The sequence below is a fragment of the Plectropomus leopardus genome, chromosome 13, assembly GCF_008729295.1.
Source record: "Plectropomus leopardus isolate mb chromosome 13, YSFRI_Pleo_2.0, whole genome shotgun sequence".
Taxonomy (NCBI): Eukaryota; Metazoa; Chordata; class Actinopteri; order Perciformes; family Serranidae; genus Plectropomus; species Plectropomus leopardus.
This window is the reverse complement of record NC_056475.1, coordinates 3,887,584-3,913,245: the sequence shown is the minus strand read 5'-3', so window position 1 is coordinate 3,913,245 and position 25,662 is coordinate 3,887,584. Positions and strand designations below refer to the sequence as shown.

The following is a 25,662-nucleotide window of genomic DNA, read 5'->3' as shown; positions in this document are numbered from 1 at the left end:
TCCTACATACAGTACAATTTTTTTTTTTTGTCAAAACCATAGGTCGCCTCTTTTTTTGCAGCAGGTCTTGCTATTTTTTCAGATTCTTTTTGCTTTGTCTTGTTTTTCTTCTTTTGCTGACGCATCTAAGGACGTCTATAGATGAAAAACAGCCTCCTGACTATTTATGGCATTTCTATACTTTGTGTACTTATTAATTTGCACTGTCCCTTTTTAAATAAACTAAACCTAAATCCTAAAAGAGCAGCACGAGGCTCCGCAGCCGCAGGTTGCCGACTCCTGGTTTAGATCAACTTCACAAAGTTCCCACCTCAGTTGGCTCGGTTTGTTTTGTGCATGTAAGACAGAAAAGACAAACCACTATTTCATCACGTTTAACCCCACTTTAATTGACCACATAGTAAAAACCCAAAGCGCTCTTGAATGAACACTGCTTTCTCTTTTGACCGTTTCGTGGCAAATTACGCCTCCTGACATCAGACTGGACGTTTTCACACCAGCTCCCTCTGATCCCAGATGAGACATTTCATTGTGACAAAATTAAAAAAAAATGAAAATCATTCACAAAAAAACCTAAATCTCTTTGATGCATTTTCCCCACCAAACAAAAAGTATAAAAAGTACTCTTTTCCCGCTCATCTGCAGATCACAGGGGAAGGCGTTCAGTGCTGTGTGCTAAAAGGCTGTTTTCAGCGCCTCCTGTAGGTTTTATGTCCTTGAGAGACCCCGGTTGTCCAGATCTTTGACCTAAAATATGGAACACAAGACTATGTTAGGAAGGACTAAAAGTTAACCTGAAAGCTACAAATATTTTTAGTAATTTTTGCTGAAACTCTCTATATTCTGAAAGGAGTACATGAGAATAAAAAATAGAAAATCTCCTCTTCCTACTGCTTCTAAACGGCATTTGCCAGAATATACCTTTGATCACCAAACAACCAATCACATCTGAGGACTCTCTTTCTCTAAATAGGGCTCCTACAGCTTAAGACAAATTAAATTTAATACTTTTTAAGCTTTTTTGCCACTCAAGATGGAACAAATTTCATAAATATCATTAATAAAAGTTCTTTAATTTAAAAAAGTATAAGCCAGCATCATCATCATCCGGTCTAAATTAAACTTCCTCCAGCAACATTTTCTTTTATTAATACATAATCTTATCTTTAATATCTTATTTCATCCACTTATAGATTAGTTCCTTGGCCTATAAGGCATCAAAAACACAGTAATATTGTCATCACAATTTCCTACAGCCCTGGTGATGTCATTTTATGTGTTCTTTTGTCTTATTAATAGTTCAATACTCAAAAGATATTCAATTTACTGTAATGTAAGACGAAGAAAAGTATCAAATTCTTTCATGGAAACTGTATAAAAGTTTGTTGATTAGCCGTCAACTAACTCTGCTAACTCTAGCTCTGTTTCCAAGTTTAGGTTGTAAATAAAGGTTTAAATTTACTCTTGTGTTGGTCTACTTTTTCATGTCTACATCACTACAGTAAACCACTTTGGGGTCCCCACAGATGCGGTGTCAAAGGAGGAGAAGTTAGTCGTCTTACCTTGTATATCCTAACCAGCCAGTGCTCTGTCGTGTAGGCCTCCTCCAACACATCCAGCTCAAAGTCTTTGTTTCCAATCTCAGCGTTCCTCACTCTGTCGTAACCAGGTGGGCGCTCTGCGGAGAGGATCAGCAACATTATCAGAATGACAGTAAAAAAGTCATTGTCATTTATATTAATCATGTAACTTAATCATGTAAGTTACAAAAATCAATATAATAAATAAGAATATTATATTAACTTAAAGAAGAAAACACTCTGAAATAAAACAGTATGTTCGATAAAGCTGTTTTTTTTTTTTTTTTTTTTTTTTTTTTTTTTTTTTTTTTTAATACTTTTTTAAAAAAAAATTGCAAAACATCAAACCAAAGTTGCCGTAGATTTCTTATTTTGTGCAATAAATGAATATTGCATACACTGAAAAGCATTGTATTTCATGTCTCCATCTGCTGGTGGGCTCTTTCATGATAACAGAGTGCATAATATGATAATACAGAAGAAGAAACTTGAAGATCACTAAAATTAGGTGGAAAATAGGTGGATATCAGCCAAATGAGTTGTTATATATATCCCTAATTTAAGCATTACTCTTATTTGTCTGTCTATGTTTAAGAGTATCATATAAATGAAGGTGCTGCATCACTAATAATCCTTAACTGAACTATTCTTTAAGTGCTTACAATCACAATGAGCCTCTGATATCAAAGTAAAAGCAGATGATGCATGATGGGAAAAAGACCCCAAAAGGCTGCAGAGTTACTCACTGGCCTCTGTGTAGACCTGGCCGAAGCGGTAGTAGCACATTTTGTACATGAGGCAGTTGAGCAGGACAGGCGAGCCCTCGCGGTCCACTCTGAACTCTCCGGTGGGAGTGTAGTAGTCGTGCTCCTTGATGTGTTTGCCGGTGTCCGTGCTTCCTCCGATACGGACCATCCACAGAAACTTGTTGATGTCTGACGGCAGACAGAGAGAGATCATGCCTTTAAATATTTCTTTTTGTTTCTCTGTGACGTTCATCACTAACTTTAAATGATAAAACAGTCATTTCAGCGAGTACAGAGCCAGCATATTTTTACATCTAACTGGGTAAATTAAGGGGTTTATTTCAACCAAACCAGAGTTTGTGATTGTTAGAGCAGTGAAAACATGAACCAAAACAGCTTTTGTGAGTATTTTTTTTCTTTTGACTTTAAATGAAATGTATTTTATGATGATAAATTTACTGTTATTTTAAGTGAAGTCTGGTGGGATTGGCTAAAGTGATTTCGAAGCTGTTTCTGGTTAAACAAAAATAATCTTACTTCTGTCTCTGCAGTGATCCTTTCAATAAATTGTCAGACACTTCAAACAGTAATCTGAACCTGTCATTGGCAAAATCAAAGCACCTTTAGCGGACGTAAATAACAGTGCGAACATGCCTTTAGTGGTTACATTGCAGCCTTTTTGACGGCTGCTGTCTGCAGCAGTCTTTTTCAAAAGCTGTTTACATGAATCATTTAGACACAAACATGGAAAAATAGCGTCACAGTTTAAAAATACAAACTTTAACTAAAGCCACAGTGTAGAGAGTTCTGTAGTGACTGATCTAATGATACGTACCATCTGAGGAATAGCCCGTCAGTCCTCCAAAGATCACCAGGACATAACTGACGTCCAGCTCCCTCATAATCTCGTAGGCCCTCTCCTCCGTGGACGCCATCGCCTACAGAACAAACAACAGCCCAGTCAACACCGCAGCCTTTTATAATAGGGGTCAACTGACATTGTTTTTTCAGGGACGATACCAATTATTAGTAGTTAATGAGACTGATAACTAATATTTGGAACCAATATGCATTTACTGTAAAAATAAAAATTAACTAAAATTAATAAAAAGTAACAAACTCCAACACAAAACTTTGTTGAAATGCCTTTAGCAAAAGATTTGATAAAAATAGCACACTTTTTAATTAATTCATTTTATCGGCGATCATTAAAATAAAATGCCAATACAGATAATTTGCAAAAATTTCAAATATCGACCCCGATTATTGGCCAGGCTGATAATCTGTCAGCCTCGACTTTACCCTGCAGGTTACTGAGCTCACCTGTCCGACTCGGGAGATGTGTGTGTTGTTCCACGTGTTGTTGTCCACTAGAATGGTTCGATTAGCCATGGCAGTTATCTGATAGCCGTAATCCCACCACGACATGACTTTGGCATCCTGCAAACACAAAATAAAAGTCATATCATTGAGTAGAGGCCATTGCATCTAATGGCAATGATTTGTGCTGAACTCAATACATCTACAATTTCAATAATCCAAACAATCCAATCAATTTGAGAATTTATTACTGATTTTACTCTTATTTCTTAAGGTATGTCTGACCTCAGGAGTGTTGTGGCGGAGCCAGTAATACGCCTCTCTGAAGTCATCGAAGATGATGCGACTGCCATCACCTCCACGAGCCGACAAGACAATTGAGGGAGAGGAGTAGGCTTCGCTGGTCACCCAGGTGGAGTGGAAGGTGTACGTGATGAGGAAGAAGGCCATGACCAGAATCATCCCACTGGCAACCTGGAAGGAGAAAATGCAACACAGGATGTCATCAAGTTTTACCTTTCTGTCTGTGTGCTTTTATTTTGAATACTGAAATAAACACTGGCGTGTCCAGACTTCTGCTGCGGGCACACGCGTCGGCATAGCTTTAATTTACCATTCTTGTTGCGACTACCCATACCGACTTTAAATACTGACATTGCAGTGTCTTACATTCATGTTTATGGTTTAAATAATAATAATAATAATGCCAATAACTTCATTTATATAGCACCTTTAAAAGCACAGTTTACAAAGTGTTTTGACAATCAAAGCGAAGCAGAGGCAATAAACCCCAGAGCTGATCAAACAAAAGTCAAAAATGCAGAACAACAGCCAGACGAGAGAAGATTAGAGGCAGAAACGTGTCAAAAAATACAGTAAAAAATAAAGGTAGTAAACACAGAACATTAATAATAATGATAATAATAAGCAGGATCAAGACAGAATAAAAAGATTGATTAAAAAAGTTAAAAGATCAATGAAAAACAAACTAAAGGCCTTAAATAGACCTAACCAATCACAACATCACCACACAAATGGAAAATTAAGCTTCCATATTTTGTTAAATACATTTTTCCTCCAAAAGTAACTAGTACAGAGCCGCCACCCTCTAACGGCTATAACAGCACCATGAAGCTGTCGCTCGGGCCTCCTACCTCATTTTTGATGGGGTAGGTGGAGTCCTGCTGCTTCTTGTTCTTCTTGTCTGGTCGGCTGACATCCAGATTCTTCATGTAGGTGGTTAGCACCTGCGACACGCCGATGCCTGACAGGATGCACATGACTGGAGCCAGAACCAACATCAGACGCACCTGAGGGAGCAACAAACACGCAGGGCATTAATCCATGTCGAGTATAAAAATATCAATATAATAACGTTTCTAAACATGTTTTTAAATTTACTTCAGTGATGTTTAAAGCCGTGAGTGGACCTTCTTCTGGTGACACTGTTGAAAGGTCACAAACCTCTAACCATGTATCTTGGCTTTGTTTATTGTACAGTTTTGGATAAATGTTCATTTTGTTATTAACCACATCCTGGGCTATGATATAACTTGATCATGTTTAGTTCTGCATTTTGGTAATATGACAGGAGGCACTGTGTTAAGAGAAGACAGATATCTCCTGAAAATCTTTTTGGCAGCTTGTAAAAAAAGCCATCACAGAGAGGTACGAGGCTGAACCACTAACACCAGATGAACGGCTGACAGCTGTGAGTGAAATACATGATATGGAACCGTCACTTCACAGAATAAGAGCTCAAGAAACGCAGTGTCGAGATAAATAGGAGAAAAGTTTACACGTCAACGACAACATGAGAGACTGAACCACTGAATTTGTCACAGGGACAAATATTTTTTGGTGAGAAATGGCAATCCAGATCTTTTTCCTTCCTCTTTGTTTGTAATCTGTTTTGTATTGTATTTTTTCTTCTCTGTCCTTTTATAACATTTTTGTAAAAAAAAAAAAAAAAAAAACTACCATCGTCCCCACCCAGAGATAGGATTTACAAATTTTGAAGTCAACGCGGTGAAAGCTGGCAGAGAAGTTGGATCAGAAAAACAGCAAAAAATGATTTTTCAATTTAAAATGGCAGACTTCCTGTTGGGTTTCGAGTATGACGCCAAGAGACTTTTTTGTTTGTCTTGTGATGCTCCATACAACTCCAGATTTTTGTATGACTAAGTGAATTGTACCGCAGGGGCTCCTTTGTTGAAGTCTGTTTGGGGGCGCATTTTTTAAACCCAAACATAAAAACCCATAAAATATCACATTTTTCACCAGTCCTGATGTGTGTGCAAAATTTGGTGACTTCTTAAGCCTGTTTAGGCACGCAGAAATGTGACTCATTTGTTCAAAAAATAAAAAATTTAAAAAATAAGAATAAGAATCCCTTCGGTTTCAATAAGGTTGTCGCACCCTTCGGTGCTCGGGCCCTAATAAAGTATTAAAAAAAAAAAAGAAATATCAAGAACCCAGAAAGCAAACAAACCAAAAGCTCTCAGAGAGTTTCTTTCACACGTACAGGTGGTTCAATACAGGACGTACCATGACAGCTGAGAAGTACATGCTAGTGACTCCATACATGATGATGAAGATCCTGGCGTCTGACAGGTTGTTAAAACAGTAGTAAAGACCGACTGTAAGAGAGGGACGAAAACTGTCAGCAAAATTCAAAAGCACTCAAAGTGTGTGTGAAACCTTTTTATCAATATAATTTGTGCCTAAAATGTCACCTGAAGTTATAAAAGGATAAGCACACACGTACTGACCATTAATTAAAAAAAACTAAAATCTCAAACTTTAAAACCATAATTTACTCATTTGAAACAACTTTACAAATCTAGTGTCAGCATTTTGCAGGATAATGAAACATCCTGGCACTACTGACTATTCACTGGCGTTTCCCAGCCAGTAAATAGTCAGCAGTGGCTGTTCTCCTCTCAGTTTTAGTCAAGTACTTTTCAAGGACCAAGTAAAAAAGTGTCTGATTTTCAAGGTATTCCACTATCTAAATTTCTGAGTGCCAAACTCAAGGATTTAAAGCACCTCAAGCACCTTGTACAAACCCTGCAAATAACATAAATATACACATCAGAAGCAATAAAGTGCTGCGTACATTTCTATCAGTTAATGGACTTTTATTCCTGATCCTGATGATGCACTGGTGATGCAGAATGACAGCTGCAAAAATTGTTCAATCAGTGACTTATGTGTCAGTCTGTATAACTTCACGTTTACTCCTCTTAGGTAATTTGTAAAAAGAGTACTCAGGAAAGCGCTATATAAGTCCTATCAATCATTATTATCAAGTTAAATGTGAACAGAAACTGGACAAAAACTAAAAATGCAAATTTTTATTTTTTTTTTTTACCTTTGTCTGACCAAATGAAGCACACATCTTAGGATGGCAAAGATATATGCTTCATTTTAGGGATAATAAAAATGAATCAACAATCAATTAATCCGTCGTTAACAATCTAATCAAACGGGACATTTAATCGTAGGCTATGCAGTGCCATCAAAGTATATGCAACATATTGCTTTGAACTTTGATAGAGGAAAAATGGATTTGGTTTTGCTAGAAATAAGCAAAAATGTTTTGTATTGAAAAAAAAAAAAAAGATTAATCTATTGTTAATTTTACCACAAATCGATTAAAGAAACAATTTGCAACCCTGCTTCATTTGCATGAAAGATGCAATAAGAGTATAAATCCCTTGTTACTGCGTGTGTTTCCGCTGAGTGTGCACTAACCCGGGAACATGAAGACCAGCAGCTGGAGGTCAAAGTAGTACGAGGACCAGGTTGTGGGCTGATGCTCAGACACGGAGGCGATGATGGGAATGTTGTTCTTGGCGTAGGAGGGATCCAGCAGGGAGTAGAACCGACCCGTCCATGGAGAGATCTTACCTGAAGGAGAGATACTTTTGTTCAGTTGTGTATTAAAGCAAAAGAACTTAAAATCTGTTTCTCATAAAAAGAAATGAGAAGAAAGTTTAAAATATTTTTTCTTCCGCTACATTGTCTTTTCCCAATGCATCTACTTGTGCATCTTGCACCATCACAACATATTTTCATGGAGAAAGTTTAAAACTTTTCAAGGACCTGTATCTTTTTTTGTTTTTTGCCAAAATTACTCAATGTTTTCTTTTTGAATACATGACATTTAAACTCTATTTAAACATAATTTCATCTAGCCGGCACATGAGGGGCAAGCTGGAACAAAACGTTACAGGTCACAAATATTAGAAAACAGTTACAGAAAATAAATTTACTGTTACGTTACATGTTACATGGAATATTATCCACTCAAGTTTACGGGGACAATTTCATTACAGACAAAAAAATTCATGACTTTTCAAAAACTTTCAATGACTTTGACTAATTCCTTGGCTTTTCCAGGCCTTGAAAATGTAATTACGGAATTCCATGACTTTTCCAGGTTTTCCACGACCGTGGCAACCTTGATCTTGTCGACCCTCTTACCTAATTTCATAACTTTTCCAAAACTTTCAATGACTGACTAATTCCATGGCTTTTCCAGGCCTTGAAAATGTAATCATGGAATTCCACGACCGTGGTAACTTTGATTTTGTCGAGCCTCTTACCAGTCAGCATGAGAACGGCGCCCACAGACAGCAGGATGAAGCCCACCAGGGAGATGACGCTCTTGAACAGCACCTCAAACTGCTGGGCGTTGAGTTTGCTGCGCAGGTAATCCACAAAGGCGTGAATCTGGCACAAGCCAAACATACCGAAGGCTGCCATGTGCTCTGATGACTGCACCGGCTGGTACACGAGAGAGGAGAGAGATACAGGGACGTTTAACTGCGTGCCACAAAACAAAAAACCTCTTTTCCCTGAAACATGACACTGACTTTTGTACTGCTGAAGGACGAGCGGAGTCACTCATGTAAAATTTTTCCCGTACCTGAAAACCAACAAAAGAGATTTGCATGGAGAGGATGGTGCCCAGGCAGTAGACTGTGCAGTACGCCACGTAGATGCGGTGAGAGAATCGACCTGTGAGCATCAAAACCAGGACGTGGAGGGGGATAAGGTTGATCAGGAACACGTAACCACCCCAGGAGGAAACCTGAAAACACACAAACACATCATCAGGACCTCTGCAAAGTCTGAATAGATTTAATAAAACATATGCATTTGTTAGTTCTCCTCACCATGTAGAAGTAGGCCAGTGCGCACATGGATGACCAGTACACCGACCCTGTTTTGACAGCCTTGATCCACATGAAGTAGGTCAACAGCATGCAGAATATGGCAATACCTGAGTAGGATAACACAAAGGGATTTTATTTCTCATCTTTTGGTGCCGTTTCATTTAAAATTTCTTAGTAATGTGCACATCAGGTGTGTACCTTCATTATCATAGGAGCCAGCCACAGAACGAGAAATGTAACCAGGCACCACTGCAATCATGGCAGCAGCCAGGAGACCAGCGCCTGCATCCTACAGGGACAAAAGTCATTTTAGGATGTATATTATCACAACAATTGCATACTGAACTCATTCACCTTGATTTTTGTCTCTTTTTATCTGCCCTTTTATTTCTATAAAGCATTCTGAAAATTTGTACTACGTCTATAAAGGTTATTATTTTATGTATTATTACTAATAGGATTCTAAAGGGACGATTCACTTTGATCCGTTTACTTGTCACAACGAGGACTTAACCTGTGAAATCAGACCTATATTTTATTTATTTGGGTTTAAGACACCAAATTTAAATAAATAAATACATAAACAAAAAGATGTGAGCATAAAGGGCCTTAAGTTTTTTTAATAAAATCAAGGAAATTAAGGTATTAAAATATTTTAAAATTACCATAAATTTGCTGTAGCTATTAAGTCATAACAACAGTATAAGTCATAACAAATGTATGTAGTATTAATATATGTTCTTTAATAATAACTGCAATATATTGGACATCTGAGATTCATTTTCCAAAGAATACGAAAAATAAATCTTGTGCGATTTCCACTACAGTTTTAATCAGAAAATATTACAAATAAGGAGGATTCTTTGTTTTTTAATCTACATGCAGGTGATGAGATTACACATCACTTTAAGAAGTTCTCTTTTCTCTCTAGAAAAATTTACATTATATTCTAGAAAAAATTACATTATATTTTTTACAGTCTTAAAATGCATTAAATGCGACTTTAGAGTTACATTAAGGGAACTGCAGGATCCAGTGTTTTTGGAGCTTAGCGCATACTCGTAACAAATCATGATTTCCTGCTGCTTTGTTTATAAAATCAAAGAACAGTTTGCTGTGTACGTTTTGCTTTTTTCTACCTTTAGCTCTTTGGTGAAGTGGTATGTGACTATGGCGGTGAAGGAGGAGAACAGAGGAGCCAGGAAGACGCAGACATTACGGATGTCTATGGTGATGTGGAAGAAATGTAAGACGTGGTACAGGACGGCAGAGGTGATCATCAGTCCTGGTGAGAGAGAAGAGAGGGAGATCAGCAGTGCTCAAGTTAGTGTTGCATTAATGCCATTAAAGGCAGACTGTATTCATGAATCTCTTCTGAACCTTGAACATTTGATCTGCTCTACTTTTGATATCAAACATTCATCTGCTTCCACTGCTCTCGTATATTTTTACGACTCCTACCTGGATAAATGGTTCCACCGATGATCCTCCCCAGAGGATACCATGCTCTGTCATCAAACCAGTTGTGAAACTTATAAAATCCTTCTTCTGCCAGGAAGCGGGTGGTACGGTAGTTAAAGTACCTGAAGGTGAGATGAAGGTTTGACATATTTTAAGATCTAGAAATCTATAAGCAACTGGAAATAACTAAGGATGCACCATATGGATTTTTTTCGCTGACACGGATAACCATTATTTACTACTTCACATAGCCGATACCATTACAATAACCGATAATTTCACGTTTTTGTACGTCAAAAATAAGTTTATAACCTGCGGTTTATGCACAAGAAAAGGCTAAGATGTGGTGAGAAAATATGGATGCTTTGACCCCTTAATATCTCAGCGAATTGGCTTAATCTCTATTCAAAAATATGCAAGGCGATGAGCAACTTCACAACAAAAACTGCTCCAACTATTGAGAAATTAATATAAAGTAACAAGAAAATAACCTGAAAATTAGCAACAGAAGAAAAAGGAAAATGTTTTTTAAAAAGGTTTGGGAAGTGCTAAAATTAAAATAATTTAATATATAATTTTCTCTCTCTTTTTTCTATTGTTTTATTTATTTATTTATTTGTTTAATTATTATTATTTTTGATTTAGTTATTTTTTAAACCATTTTTTAGTTCATTTTCTTGTCAATTTGAGGGACATCTCTTGCCAAGTTGTTTTTTTCCTATATTTTTGAAAGTAATAAATTTGCTCATGTTTCAAAGGTTTAAATGCTTGTGAAAGGTGTCTGAACGCAGCACAAGAAAAACGACATTTATCCAGGTTTCAAAGGGTGAAAAAGACGAAGCACTTACGGATCAAACTCATGGATGACACTTTCAAACCTCAAGACGGAAAAGAGTCTGGTGGAGAATGCTGCAGAGAGGAAAAAGCACATTTATCAGTGTGTTCACATTTGCATTTTTAGTATCAGACTATGCTCTTGTGTATAAGGAAGCAGAGGACTCACAGAGGATAGCAGCCATAGACAGGATGAGCAGCTTCAGCAGCGTGTCCTGTTTCTCATAGGACAAACGGAGGAAGCCCAACTTGGTCATTTTGGCGAGGTTAGGGACAGCTCACCGTACTACCTGATGGGAGGAAAACAAGCGATGAATTACTCTGAATGTATGACCCGGAGGTACGACTGTGGAGAAAAGCCAAACGTTGCCTTATATAAGCTGAAATTTTAGCAATATTTTCTGCAAAAAAAGAGCATTTTCAATGCCAGGATATATCCCGCCCACTCCATGATGTGCTCGTCAGTCTCAGGAGCACATTTAGCGACAGACTGATTCCCCCGAAATGCACCAGAGTGTCACAGGAAGTCATTCCTGCCTGTGGCCATCAGACTTCATAACAGAGCGTCTGACACTCTGAGTGAACAGACTGCCACATGGACTTCATACACACATCTACAATTAAAATTCCATAATTTATTTATTATACTTCAAATGTGCAATAGGGTTTTACAGGTGCCATAATTCTGTATGTCCCTGTTTTAACTGCAATATTTGGTGCAATATTTAACCCACAACAATCCTCTGTGCAATTTTTCAAATGTGCAATATTTGTCCAAATCTTGATTGTAGGCTATATTTAACATGGTACACGTTATTTATATGACATATTTTCTTATTGTTATTCCTGCTTATGTATATCTCTGTTGTTTACTGGCCATACCGATACTGATTACCGATACTGATAACACATATTTTAAACCAATATGCATTTACAATAAAAATAAAAATCTTTCTGTCAATATTTAGATATTTGGAATACAACAAACTCCAACACAAAACTTTGTTTAAATGTCTTTGTCTTTAAATGTTTAATTAAAACTGAACCTTTCAACATCATATACAGCAAGTATTTTTTATACATATCTTGATAGCGATATTATGTCTTTATATTACCCAGCGCTACTGGCCAGAATTCCCTCCTTAATGGGACTATTTCTGGTTAAATAAGGGTTAAATAAAAATAAACGTTTTTTTATTTGCTTGTATTTATTCATTCATAACTGATGTACATTTAACATGATTAAAATACTTCTGAGACATTAGTACAGTAAATATCAGGTACTTTGTTACTTTTAGTCAAGTAATATTCTAATAGGTGACTTCAACTTCTACCAGAGTAATTTTCTGGTAAAATATTTGCACTTTTACTAAGTATTTCAGGTACTTCATCCTCCTCTCAGATACTCATAAAACCAAAGTCCTCCAGCTGCAGAGAGTCGGCCTCCATGTCCAGCTCAATCAGACAAGGTTAATTCATTTCAAAAAATAAAATAAAATTGGCTTGCACTTCTACTTTCATTATTGCAGTATATTTCATATAATTAAAATACTTCTGAAATTTAAGTGCAGTGAATATTACATACTTTATGATCTAATAAGTGAATTTCTACCAGAATAATTTTCTGGTAAAATATTTGCACTTTTACTAAGTATTTTAGGTACTTCATCCTCCCCTCAGGTACTCATAAAACTAAAGTCCTCCAGCTGCGGAGTCAACCATGTCCAGCCCAACCAGATAAGGTTAAATAAATTAGAAAATAAATAAAAATTTGCTTGCACTTCTACTTTCATTACTGCAGTACATAAACTAATCAAAATATTTCTGATACTGAAGTGCAGTAAATATTAGATGCCTTAAGTAATATTATAATAGGTGACTTCAACTTCTACCAGAGTAATTTTCTGGTAAAATATGTGTACTTTTACTAAAGTATTTCAGGTACTTTATACTCATAAAACCAAAGTCCTCCAGCTGCAGAAAGACAGCCTCCATGTCCAGCCCAACCAGATAAGGCCACGCACTAAGATGTGGCGTCAGGAACCAGGAAGCACACACTCTGGAAAACTTCTGCAGGGATTTGAGCTTCTGATTTTCACATTTTCTAAGTTTTTGCAAAGTGGAAACACAAATCCTGAAGCTCAACAGAGCTCTAATAAACGCTGAGTTTACAGGTAGCACTGTGAGAGCTAGCATGACAGTTAACCAGCATTTCCAGTGTCACACAGCAAGGATATGAACAGCAGCTCATTCATGTTTACTAACGCGCATTATGTGCACATTCCTGAATGAATGTAAACATTATTATCACTAAAAAGCATCTTATAGCTGGCGAGCACCAGGCCGGCTGCTGTTGATGCTTCTCCAGCTAGTTTAATGTGAGTTAGCAGGCGATGCTAACGTGCTAGCTGCTGTTTAATAAACCTCCTTGCCGCGCGCCCTGTTTTCCTCTTAATCTACAGATATCGGCGTCACATTCACATAAAGCAGCAGGACAACAGCCTAAAATGAAAACTGGTGCTCCTAAAAGAGCATTTAATATTAAATGTTCAGTAAGACTCACCCGCTCCGTTCCTGTTACTCATACACTATTCACACACAACCTTCGCCGTACGCTAGTCCCGCCCCCACCACGCCATGCTGCGCGTTTATTGGCTTAGCGTCAGTCAACTGAAATCCAACACGCATCTGATTGGTTCGTAGGCTGTCATTCAAATTTGGTTTCCTACCTTGCCGCTGTAGTGTAGTGACGTGTCCTTAGTGAGGAGGAGAGGCCCCCTGGTGGTGAAAAACTGTCAGGACAACATATTAATTTTTAACAATTATATGATAATGCACAGTTGGTTCAATGATTAAAACCAGTCTTTCCGATTGATTATTTTTCTCTGCAGCTATGGATGACGTCAGGGGCCAAAGTGTCAGTCTTCACCTGCAAAATGTCACTCACATTAACACATACTGACCAGGATGAGACCCAACATGACCAAAAAGAGGCAAAAAAGACCAAAGAGATGTGAAGGAACTGCAGAAAGACACACGATTACTACATAAAGGGAAAAACAACCAAAAAGAGACACAAAATTACAAAAAGAATTGGGAAAACAACTAAAAGAGATGTAGTAGGACTTCATAGAAACACAAAACGATGAGGGATGGGATGAAATGAGCTCAAAGTGACATAAAATGATTATAAGACATAACAGAAAAATCGAAGAGATAAGCGATTACAAAGAGATTCATAATGACAAAAAAAGGCCTAAAAATAAAAAAATAATAAATAAATGAACAAACAATGATGTTGAAAATGTGGTTAAAAATGTAAGAATTCTCTAACATACTTTAAAATCTGCAATTATGCTAATAATTATCACAGTTCTTCCCAGCCTTTTTTTTTTTCTTTTTTCCAACCTTTTTTTAAAAAAAATAATTTCTAAATCTACTTATTTCTTGTAATCTGTGGAGCATTTCAGTAAAGGAATATTATCTGAAAATTAATTAGAAAACACACACACACAAAGTAAAAAACAACAAAGAAATTACCTCCAAAAAAAGCTTAAAAATTATAGTCATTTTGTACATAATTTTATTTTATTTTTTTTATCTACGAATTTCTTGCAGTTTGTGGAACATTTCTTACCAAGTTGCTCGTTGCCTTTTTTTTTTGCATGTTTTTGAAAGAATTTACTCAGGTTTCGATGTTTGTGAAAGGCATCTGAAAGCAGCACAAGAAAAGTGATGTCACTTCAGGTTTCAAGGGGTTAACTCTGTGACTCCTTCCTTTATTAGAGAGCTCAGCATTGTAGTGGTTGAAGTGAAATAAACAAAACATAGATGCAACAGTTTGGCAGTGTCATCTCGTCTATCACCTGCTAAATTCACACAGACTAGGTAGCTTTTCCTTTGCTGGTGTCACCCTGTGATTTGCATCTCATCAGACAGTGGAGTGAGATTTAATTTTGGGGATGAAACACCAAACTAACCTTAAGTCAACAAACAACAAGAGTGACTTTATTTGGTTTCCATTACTAAGGTCACCAATCCTTTTTTTAATAGCAGCTCCTGAACTGATTTGTAAATTCTGCTAAAAACTCACAGGATAAAAAAGTCTCCCTTTTGAACTATACAAGGTTATTCCTGGAACTGACAGAAAAACGTATCAATGTGCAACAAAACATTCAATCTGTAAGGAAGGAATGCAACTTGCAACATCAAGAAAATGTCGGTAAAACACGACTGTGCTTCTGCAAACAAGCCCCCTTCGGTTAAAAACAAAAAAAAAATCCTTTCAGTCACAAGTTTGCTCAAACATATTAAAACTACACAATTTCTTGTGCTGTAATTTATTAAAGGAGAGTCACTCAAATGGCACATTATACAAAAAAAAAAAAAACAATGAAAGAAAATTCACAAAAGAAAACGAGTCAAGAGCCGAGTATATAATGTGTTTTGAGTGTGAGGCACAGGGCAGTCGATTTTTGTGTCACACTAAAAAATGTGTCTGCAAATGGGGACAGATATCAGATAAAAACATGTAAACCCTTTGTCCTAAACCACACATCATCTTCATTAAAGGAAATCCTTCTGGAAGAATCACTTTTTCACATTGAGTGAAGCCACTCCTCAAATGCTTTCCTGTCTCCTTGAAGCGGACCCGTCACTGGGTGGGCACAGGTCTCTGGCGGGTCGGGGACGTATGGGGGGACGACAGCCTCTCTGAGGAGGCGGACGACGTCAGGGAGGACTGCAGGTGGACTGTCTTGTGGAAAAGCTTGTTGCTGATCAGCACGACCAGGGAGAAGAGACGCAGCTGGAAGTGGCTGAAAGAGCGGAAAACACGAATGTGCTCAGTGGCTCGTGCATGACAAGAACTATATTTTCAGAAAAGATGTCCCGATTTCACACTCACTACAGCTTTGTTGGCGTCTTGGCCTCGTTAGCGCTGATGATGAAGAGAGGGAAGAGGATGGAGAACAAGCAGCCACTAGGCAGGACAGAGAGAACAGAAAACATGGCACTCAGTAAATGCAGTAAAGGATAACTCATGAGGTCTGTTTTCAAGAGCGCACTCACAATCCTGCAATAATTCCTGAATGTTTTGAAGTATTTTGTAAATATTTTATGCATTTTTATACTTCAATTTTTATTGAAACGAGAGAGTGGTACATAGAGCAAATAGAAAACAGACCTTTTTATTTTTTAGAGAGTTATCAGAACCTTAACTGAACCATGAACCTTATTCAATCCAACCTCATCACATCCAAAAGACCTCTTTAATGAAAAGTAAATGACCAGAGGAATTATGAAGCAATGGGAATATAAAATAAAAATTGGAAAATAAAAGAATATAAAATAAAATGTTATAATCCCAGACAGAACATTAGTAAAGGTAGAGCACAGCAATTCTGCAGAATTAATGAAAAACATTTTATATTTTTCCCCATGTTTTTTTTTACTTAAAAATATATATGTTTTAACCTGTTTCATGTTGTTTTGAAATGTGCCGATTCTTGCATTATTAAAAGCATTGAAGTTATTGGCTTTTTGTTTTTTTTTAGAAACCCATGGGTCAAAGGTCATAAAATGGCATTTCTTAAACATTTCATTTAGATTCGTTCATTAATTGAGAAACTTCTTATGAAGTCCTTTACCCTGTGCTGTCATCTCACTATATAAATGACTTTATTGAATATTAGTGACTGCTGCGGTTTCTCATGATGTCCATTGTTAACACTTTCATCCCGACTGTTTGGCCCACTTGTTCATTTATTACTTATTTATTGGTTCTATCTCATGCGTTGTTACCCATGGCAGAGGAAGTGTTTAACTGTCTGTGAAGTTTTTTAGTGTATGAAAAGCCAAAGACAAATGTCCACTTTAGTGGACAATAAAAATTAATATTACAAATATTACTTCCTGATGGTCGAAAATAAACTTTTAATTTAAGAAAATTCCCTCTCTCTCTCAGTTTTATCATATTAGGGTTTTTTACTGAGGGCACAGAAACAAAAAGTACATATCTGGACAAAAACAATACAAACAGAAAAACCTACTCGTAAACACATCTAACTCATTAGACATAATCACCTATTGCTTAACTATGAATTGTGTTAGACATATTTTGGAGCTGACCATAATGTCTGAATAACGAGCCCTTTAAATAGCAGGAAAATATGCCGCCATTCTGACTTCAGACCACGCTTTTGTTAGTCGATGGCGCAATCACATTCTGCCGCCTCAAAATAGCAAGACGCATACAAAGCCCCTGACAACACCTCGTTTTAAAACCTGCACGCACATGGCCGCACAGACGGGCGCAAGCACATTTGCTACTTACACAACAAGAGCGCTGTGAGAACGACAAGCCTGTCAGTGTGAATCTGGTAAAGACAGCTGCACTGCGCTGAGCTCCGGGTGTAAGATCAGACCCCCGGAGTCTTACCTGATGATGTATGAGGAGGGCAGGGCGGTCAGCAGAGCCATGGGCAAACCAAAGCCGAAGTAATACGGCCAGTTCCTCTCAATGTTGGACAGCCGTTGATGCATCTCAATGCCTTAAAGAAACATTAACAGATTCAGTTTTGTTTGAGTTCTCCATTCAGATCAGATTTGGGTGTAAACTGTAATGTGAGTATCTTACCGTGGTTAAACCAGCGATACTCAAAGCAGTACAGCGAGTAGAGCAGAGACATGTGGAGGAGGCTAACCATCTGTCCAATGGCATCGATGGGAAACAGGCTGACAATCATGCCCTGGAGGACCACAAAAACACAATTAACTTCAGCAAGGACAAAAATGTTTGAATTGTGTTATATGTTTGAAATTAATGAGAATATTGCAGATCAAATGTGGTGCAAAACAACTGCTCTACACATCTGAAAAACTTTCAGAAAAAAAACAACCTAACCAAGTCAGACACTTTACAGCTTTTTAAAAATATTTTAAACATTTTCTGAAATGCCCTGAGCGTTTAGGAATGACGTTAACATGCTGGAGATGTTGCTGCTGATTGCAGAATGACCAAACCCTGAGTCATGACCAGCTTCACTTTGTGACTCATTCAGAAAAGTGATATCATTCGCACACTGAGCAAAGATTTGGTGACTCTAGATCGACAGTGACAGACAACAACAGATTTACTGTAACTGTTTATCTCAAACATCCTGTGAGACAGATGAGAAGAATCAGATACAGGACCTCCACGTAAATGCACGACAGTGTGAGTTTGAGCCACTGATTAACAGAAAAGCACAGACAGGGATGTTATTTTCAACCCTTTGAATCCACAGCAAATCGGTTTAATTTCTTTGAAAAACAAACAAAATGGAGCAAGAAATCAGTACAAAACCTAGAAGAAAAGGTTTCAGGTCCTTTTATGTTACTTTTTACTAGTTTTTGCAATTTGCTGGCCATTTCTTGCCAAGTTACTCATTGCCTTTTTCCCATCTTTTCAAAGGAAATCAAACCAAATTTCTCAGAGGTTTAAATACTTGTGAAAGGCATCTGAATACAGAACAACAAAACTGATGTCAATCCTGGTTCTAAAGGGTTAAATGGGTAAAAACAAGGTATCAGTCTATAAAAATGTACCTGAATGAGGAAGAGTGCCTGGAGAAGGAGGTTAAAGAGCATGTCTGCGATGATCTTACTGACGCTGGGGAACGGCTGCGCTTTACATCCAGACACCTCGAATGCGAGGTCAGCTATATCCTGCAGGAGAGAACAACAATGTGTTGTTAATGTGTTGAGTGTGTAAAGTGTGTAAAAAAACAATGAGCCTTTTGCTACAATACATTTCAAAAACAGTATTTTTAGATATATGCAATACTATCTTGTCCTGATAATCTCACATATAAGCACTGAGAAAAGTCTAAAATAGTTTTCCAACAACCTGCATCAGGCAACATGTTAGACTGTCAGGTTGAAAGGCCGTCCACACCAAGACACTGATGACACTGATGAACAAATACTTTCTGAAAATGCCACGCACACTCTCCAGCTTGTAACTTTTAAGTGATTTTAACTGACCAGTCGTGCTTCTATCATTCACTTTCATGCTCTGTAAGTGATCGTTTGCCACTGTTGTCATTATAGTTTTTGCTGTGGACGGTCCTCGAGTCAAGGCAACTCTCTTTATAAAACGGGGCCTGACCTGGAACCAGATGGCGTTGACTATCTTGCTGAGGACGAACAGAGGGAGAACCCAGAGAGCACTGAAGACGGAGGTCAGGATGAACTCTAACCAGGACCACACGCTGCCGTGGAGGGAGGGGTCACCTGGAGCAAAAACAGCTTGTTGACTTTCTGACTTCCTGCTACAAAGACCACCAGAGACCTGCCCCTGATTCACTTGCAGCCGTACATACCGATGATTTTTGCTGTGAGAGTCTGCAGCAGTGGGATAAACACCCGGTAGAAGAGAAACAGACTGAGCTGGAGAGAGAAATGAAATATTATAGTTGCAACTCATGCTTCCCCACACAGCTGGGTTTCAAAAATGATAGCAATTAATTCATGATCAGTTAATCAGTTGTTAAGAATTGAATCGAACATGTGAAATTTAACACATTTAAAATGAACCGACAGGCTACGCAATGCTGTAAGAGTATATGCAACAAGTTGCTGTGAGCTTTGATTGAGAAAAAATGCATTTGATATCGTTCAGAAACACAAAGGCTTTATGTTTTTTTTTATAAATAACAATGAATCAATTAACCGATTGTTCATTTTACCAATAACCGATTAAGGACAGCCCTCAAGATTTGCAACCCTAAATGTGACATTAATAGTTTAAGTATAAAAAAAGTAAAAGGAAATGACCTGAAAAGGTGATAAAAATAAGAAAAAGTCTGTAATCTAATTCAAATATGTGACATTTATAATTATAGTTTTTTCCCTAGCTTTTCTTATTTTTTCCCTACACATTTATCCCTAGTTTTTTTTGGTTTTTTTTTAAATTTAAATCTACTAATTTCTTGCAATTTGTGGAACATTTGTCACCAAATTTCTCATCATGGTTTAAGGTTTAAATACTTGTGAAAGACATCTAAAAGCAGGTTTCAAAAGGTTAATGAACATTTGAAGGTTATATCAGTCTTAAAAAAGACACAATCTGGGAATTAAATTGCATTTATATAATCACATTCAAGACCTTTTAAGACTTTTCGAGGCGCTGCCGACAGCATCCAAAAGGATTAGGACAGGTCATTACAGGCCACACAACACGAGTGCAGAGCTGGTTATCGGAGAGACAATTTCTTCTTTCGGGCTGACATTTACAAGAAGGTCTTGAGTTCTTATTTTGAAACTAAAAGATCAGTTTTGGAGTATTCAGTAGTGCGTGTGACGAGTCTGTACTGCAACAGCAGGTTAAATATCTCACCCAGAACACTCCTCCATTCCAGGCACAGCATTGCAAAATCCTGCTGGCTACTTTGGGGTCACTGAAAGAGACAATAAAATACATTTATCACTGCTGAATATTAAATAGATTAGTTTAAATTTGACTTTTCTTACTTAACCAGAGTCAGACAGACTCATGAGTGATGTTTACATGTCTCTGTTTGCAGACTGAAACAATGTGGAAAAGTGGATTTTATCACAGATATGTATGCTAACAGATGGAGAATGTGGAGAACATCAGAGTTGCACAATTATTATTTAATTATGTTGTTTTCATCATTGGCAGTGATGTGAAAATACTGAACAAATTCCAACCACTTCTTGTTTACATGTGCAAAGAGTACTGACGCACGCTCAGCGGGGATTTCGTTGACCTAAATTTACTTTCCAGCTATGTAAACTCCTGCTTGTTTTTTCTCTACCAATACCTGAAAAAAGACTAACCATCTTTTGTCTTGAGGTAAAAACAGCCATTTGATGGTACAGCTTGTGGAAACTGATGCTTCATTGTTTCCTGAAATGTTGTTTTTTTTAAGTGATGCTGTTTTTATCTTTGAGTAAACTGATGACCCCTGACTAAGTGACATATTTTATGGATATTTCAGATCATATTTGATATATGACAATAAAAAAACGGAGAAATTGTAACCCAACTAATGAACGCAATAACTGCAGGAGGTGTGAGGTAAAACGATTCGGATGAATTGTGAGATTTACTGTGAGAATTTATATTTGTTTTATTTATCTATATTTAATATTTTAAGGAACTTTATACAATTCTTTATATGTACTATGTATTTTCTTTTATTTTTTAAAAACTTTTTAAGAGACTTTTTTTTTTTTTTTGGGTTCTGCCTTTATTACAGTTGAGACAGATTAAGCATGAAATGGGGAGCCCGCTCTACAAGGTGAGGTATCGGGTGCCCCATATTTTTTTTATTTTTAACAATCATACAGACGGTTTCTCCCTGACTCTTGGTACTTTTTCCAAAGAGATATATGTTTTAACTCTATTAACAACATACATAACTACACAAAAATGTTTTCTTAAATTTCAAGAAGTCATTGTGACCCTCTGTGAAGGTTCGGTGACCCACAGGGGGGGCGAGACCCCCAGGTTGGGAATCACTGCCTTAGAGGACCATATCTGAAGGAGTTACACTTCCACAACTGTAAAAAGGGAGCTGCTAATAAAACTCATAAACATCACTGATATATGCAGACATGAAAAATATCAGCGAGCAAATCTGACTCTGGATGAGTAAGAAAATCAGTAGCAGTGAAACAAAAATATGCAGCTTTTTGGGGGTTTTTTGCCTACTTGTCGGGTTTGCGCTCCTCGCTCTGTGCCCGTCTCTGTGCCAGGGCCCCGCTGGCCCTTCTCCTCCGCTGCTCTTCCCTTTTCTGCTGGATGCGGGCATCCAGCTTGGAGATTGTTCCAATCCCCAATATGGAGTCCTTGATCCCCTAAAGAGCCCAGAGCCAGAGAGGATACACACGTTTTTAACGTCTGAAAATGGCAGCTGTGAGGGAGCTTTGAAGTTTTCAGTAAGTGCTTGTTGAATACAAGAATTAGACAGATGCAGACATTTGAAGACAGATCCTACCAGTGGTGTAAAGTTATGAGGTGATAATACTCCCCTACAGTATTTTTTGGGAGCATATGTACTTTACTTTAGTTTTTATATTTCAACTTTAACTTTTAACCCACTACATTTGCCCTGAGTATTTTAGATACTTACTACAATACAGGAAAGGAACTAAGGAATGGAGGACGGGACGGATGGATGCACAAAGGAATGGTAGAGGAAGAAAAACTGGATTTTGTTTTTTAAATCCTTAAGATGCAAAAAAGACTCTGTTATTCTCCAAGTGCTCCGTTTTTAAGGTGGTGTATGTTACAAAAAGATAGACTTTGTTATTCTAAAAATTCTGACTGCTAGTTGTTTTATCAACAGCATTTACTTGTACTTTCACTCAAGATACTTATGCACATTTAATGTGCTAAATTACATGTAATACTTAATTACACAAAATATCATCTTTCTACATTAGATTTGTTAGTGATACATGTTCTTCATACCTACTATACTCACTACCCACTTTATTAGGTACACTTGTACAATCTAATGCACTCAAATTCAGCATCTCTGACATTAAATCTGTTTTTTACAGAGCTCATAAAGTTTTAGTTTTTGTTGACATTGTCAGAAATTTGACAATTCTGTTTATTACTGAGGTCATACTTATAGCAAGTGATGGTGTAGTACTGCCACGCATAATATTAAAAGTTGTACGGCAAATTTTATACACAAAGGTGGTAAAATATTACAAACACTGGGCATTGTAAGTGTTAAAGTGACCTGTAAGTGTATATCTCTGCTATTTCAAAATAACACTAAATGGATCCCTTAGTTTGAATGAATGGATCTGCACTGTCAATGAACTATACACTTGTGCTATGTGTCATATCTCATGTGTGAGTACAGTGTGTGTGTATGTGCGTGTGTGTGTGTGTCTGCTGACCGTCGCAACATTGCGGAGGAAGGCCCTGACGCTGTCTGTCATCTCTGGACCAGCTGCAGATCCATCAACTGCAGAAGGAGGGGGTGCTGGTGACCTGGTGGTCAGCTCTCATGGCAGGGAGGGGCTCACCCAGCAACCTGCAACAACGCAAAAACAAGGAAATATAAGAGTTACAGTTAGAAGTCTTTCTGGGTATTTACAATAATCTTTTAAGGGCAAGTCTCATCAGCACAAGACTAACTTTGGTATTCTGGTAGATAAAGCGGCTGAATATACAACATAGTCGACTTTGTGTGTTGTCAACTTAAGTTCTCAGCAATAGCGATCTTAGCATTTCTAAATTTGGTAGTTCGTTTTTCAACACTTTGTTGGGTCATTTTCTTCTTTCCCAAATTTTTGCAAACTTTTGCAAACAAAAGTCATACATTAGAAATGAAAATGCTACTTCCATAAAAGTAAGTGTAATAGGGAACATTTTTTTATCAAAAATAGTTGTGTAATTGCTTAACAGACTGTTCCAGCTGTACTTATAGTAACTGTTGTGTAGTTAAATTTATAACAAAACATCATATTTTGTAAAGTTTTCTCATGCTTGTTTTAAATGCAAAAATCTAAATCCGTAAAGCTTACAGATGAATGTAGTAAGTTAAAAAGTACAATATTTCCTTCGAAAATGTGATGGAGTAAAAGTATAAAGTGGCATTAAAAAACAGACAAAAGTCAAGTACAAGTACTTCAATTTGTACTCAAGTACAATAATTGAGTAAATGTACTTTGTTACATTCCACCACTGCTGATGGGTGACATTAATTTCTATCAATGTCATTTTCTGATGAGAAATCTGTACTTTTACTCAAGTGTGGCTTTCAGGTACTTCATCCAGCACTAGTTCTGAGGGTATTTTAGGTGTAATAGAACTACATAATACATACATTTTAGGTTGAATGTCCCTCCCATTACCCAACTTAAAAAACATAACGTAAGTAAATAAGTGCTTAAAAGAAAATCTGTAGTGTCTCCCTTGTTTTGCACTGCTTTCTCCCCTCCCATAAGTAATAAACGGCCCCTAACTGAAATCAGGAAAACATTAATAATATCTTCTTACTGAATGCTACTATTGTCCAATGCATGTCTAATTTGTTTGCATGATGCCGTTATAAAACAGCAGCCTCAGCTCTTTTATCCTCACGGGGACTACATTTCAGTGAATTACTAAGTTTTGTCACAAGATGAAAGTGAAACGTTATTTCAGCCCTAATAATAATATTTGAATAAGTTAACGTTAGCAAGTGACTCAGAGGGTTAGCTTAAATAAGTGATAGCTAACAGTTAGTGTTAGCTGGCTCTCTGACTCGCTGAAAAAGTCAAAACAAGTTGATAAGTAAAAACCCTCTTTACATAGTTTGGCACGAAGCCTTCGGTCTCATAATGTTTGAGCTCCGTTGGTTTGTTTAGTGCTCTGCTAGCTTGTCTGTCTGTGTTGCTAGCTAACTGTTAACGCTCAACAACTAATTTAACTGATGTTTTTCGTCCGGACAGCCTCTCAAAGAGCGTGTAAAGTCAGACCGAGCTCGCAGTTAGCGGCGGGATCCTCCTTACCTCATGCGACAGGCTCAGGGTAATAATCACGTCGTTAATGCTTTCTTTTGGCCCCTTAATGTGACAACAACAACACTAAACAGACACCACCAGCCAGCAGCCAGCAGCCAGGGCCGTGCAAAACATATTGCGCAAGCTCCGACTTCAAGGGATCATGGGAAGTGTAGTTCTCCTCGTGGTGGATGAAGTCTCATTTATCTTACTATCAGCGATGAATGAAGAAACTGGATATGGAAAGCCAGTTTAGTCAATATGAAATAAATAAATACACTAACAAATAATTATGAGCAGGTAACAAATAAATATGACCGTGAAATTAATCCATTAAATAAATAAATAAAATGAATGAATAACTAATTTTGCACATGCTTGCCCCTTTTATTTATTTAATAGTTATATTTATTTGTTTATTTCTGCACTTAGTTATCTGTATAGTAAAAGTACAGATGTTACCAGAAAATGACTTTGGTAGAAGTTAAAGTCACCAAGTATTACTTGAGTGAAAGTCTTAAAGTATCTGATATTTACTGTACTTATTTATCAAAAATCAAAAGTTTGGTGAGTATGCAAAAAATGAAGGAAATGTAGTGGAGTAAAAATAACATTTAATTTAGTAAATGTAATGGAGTAAAGGTAAAAGTTGACAGAAATATAAAAACTCAAGTAAAGTACAGATACTCCAAAAAGTACTTAAGTAGCCTATTGTAATGAGGGATTACTACTCTTTATATTACACCACTGCTCATAACTGTTATAGAAGTAAATAGCAAACTGAAACAGTAATTGTGCATATTGGTGCAAGTGTGTATGATCGTATTGTTTTATTTATATATATGTTATTATATATATTAGTCGAAAAGCAACTGCCATGAAGAAATATTTAAAAACACATCAGAATAAAACAAAAACCCAATAGTGAAAAAAACATAATAAAAATAATGTTTAATGCCTGTATTTTATTTTCAGTGCCAATATTTGTTTTAGTGCCAATACAACTTTGTTTCAACACGTGAT

The 25,662-nt window shown here is 37.0% G+C and overlaps 2 protein-coding genes across 2 annotated transcripts; both read right to left on the bottom strand.

Annotated features, from left to right (window-relative positions):
- Nucleotides 1-368: 368 nt before the first annotated feature.
- Nucleotides 369-13,743, bottom strand: stt3a (STT3 oligosaccharyltransferase complex catalytic subunit A). The gene is made up of 18 exons (XM_042499729.1): nt 13,688-13,743; nt 11,294-11,414; nt 11,139-11,199; nt 10,291-10,412; nt 9,969-10,114; nt 9,028-9,118; nt 8,830-8,936; nt 8,580-8,744; nt 8,257-8,437; nt 7,403-7,558; nt 6,194-6,285; nt 4,801-4,956; nt 3,932-4,120; nt 3,650-3,766; nt 3,162-3,264; nt 2,327-2,515; nt 1,563-1,678; nt 369-747 (listed from the first exon to the last, which is right to left on the bottom strand). Exons 2-18 carry the CDS (start codon nt 11,379-11,381, stop codon nt 709-711), a joined length of 2,118 nt encoding a protein of 705 aa, XP_042355663.1. The 5' UTR covers nt 11,382-11,414; nt 13,688-13,743; the 3' UTR covers nt 369-708.
- Nucleotides 13,744-14,866: 1,123 nt separating this feature from the next.
- ei24 (EI24 autophagy associated transmembrane protein) lies at nt 14,867-24,769 on the bottom strand. Its single transcript, XM_042500004.1, has 11 exons — nt 24,649-24,769; nt 23,050-23,186; nt 21,845-21,990; nt 20,504-20,564; nt 19,488-19,554; nt 19,274-19,398; nt 18,712-18,831; nt 17,762-17,873; nt 17,564-17,675; nt 16,031-16,105; nt 14,867-15,941 (listed from the first exon to the last, which is right to left on the bottom strand). Exons 2-11 carry the CDS (start codon nt 23,089-23,091, stop codon nt 15,779-15,781), a joined length of 1,023 nt encoding a protein of 340 aa, XP_042355938.1. The 5' UTR covers nt 23,092-23,186; nt 24,649-24,769; the 3' UTR covers nt 14,867-15,778.
- Nucleotides 24,770-25,662: the final 893 nt, after the last annotated feature.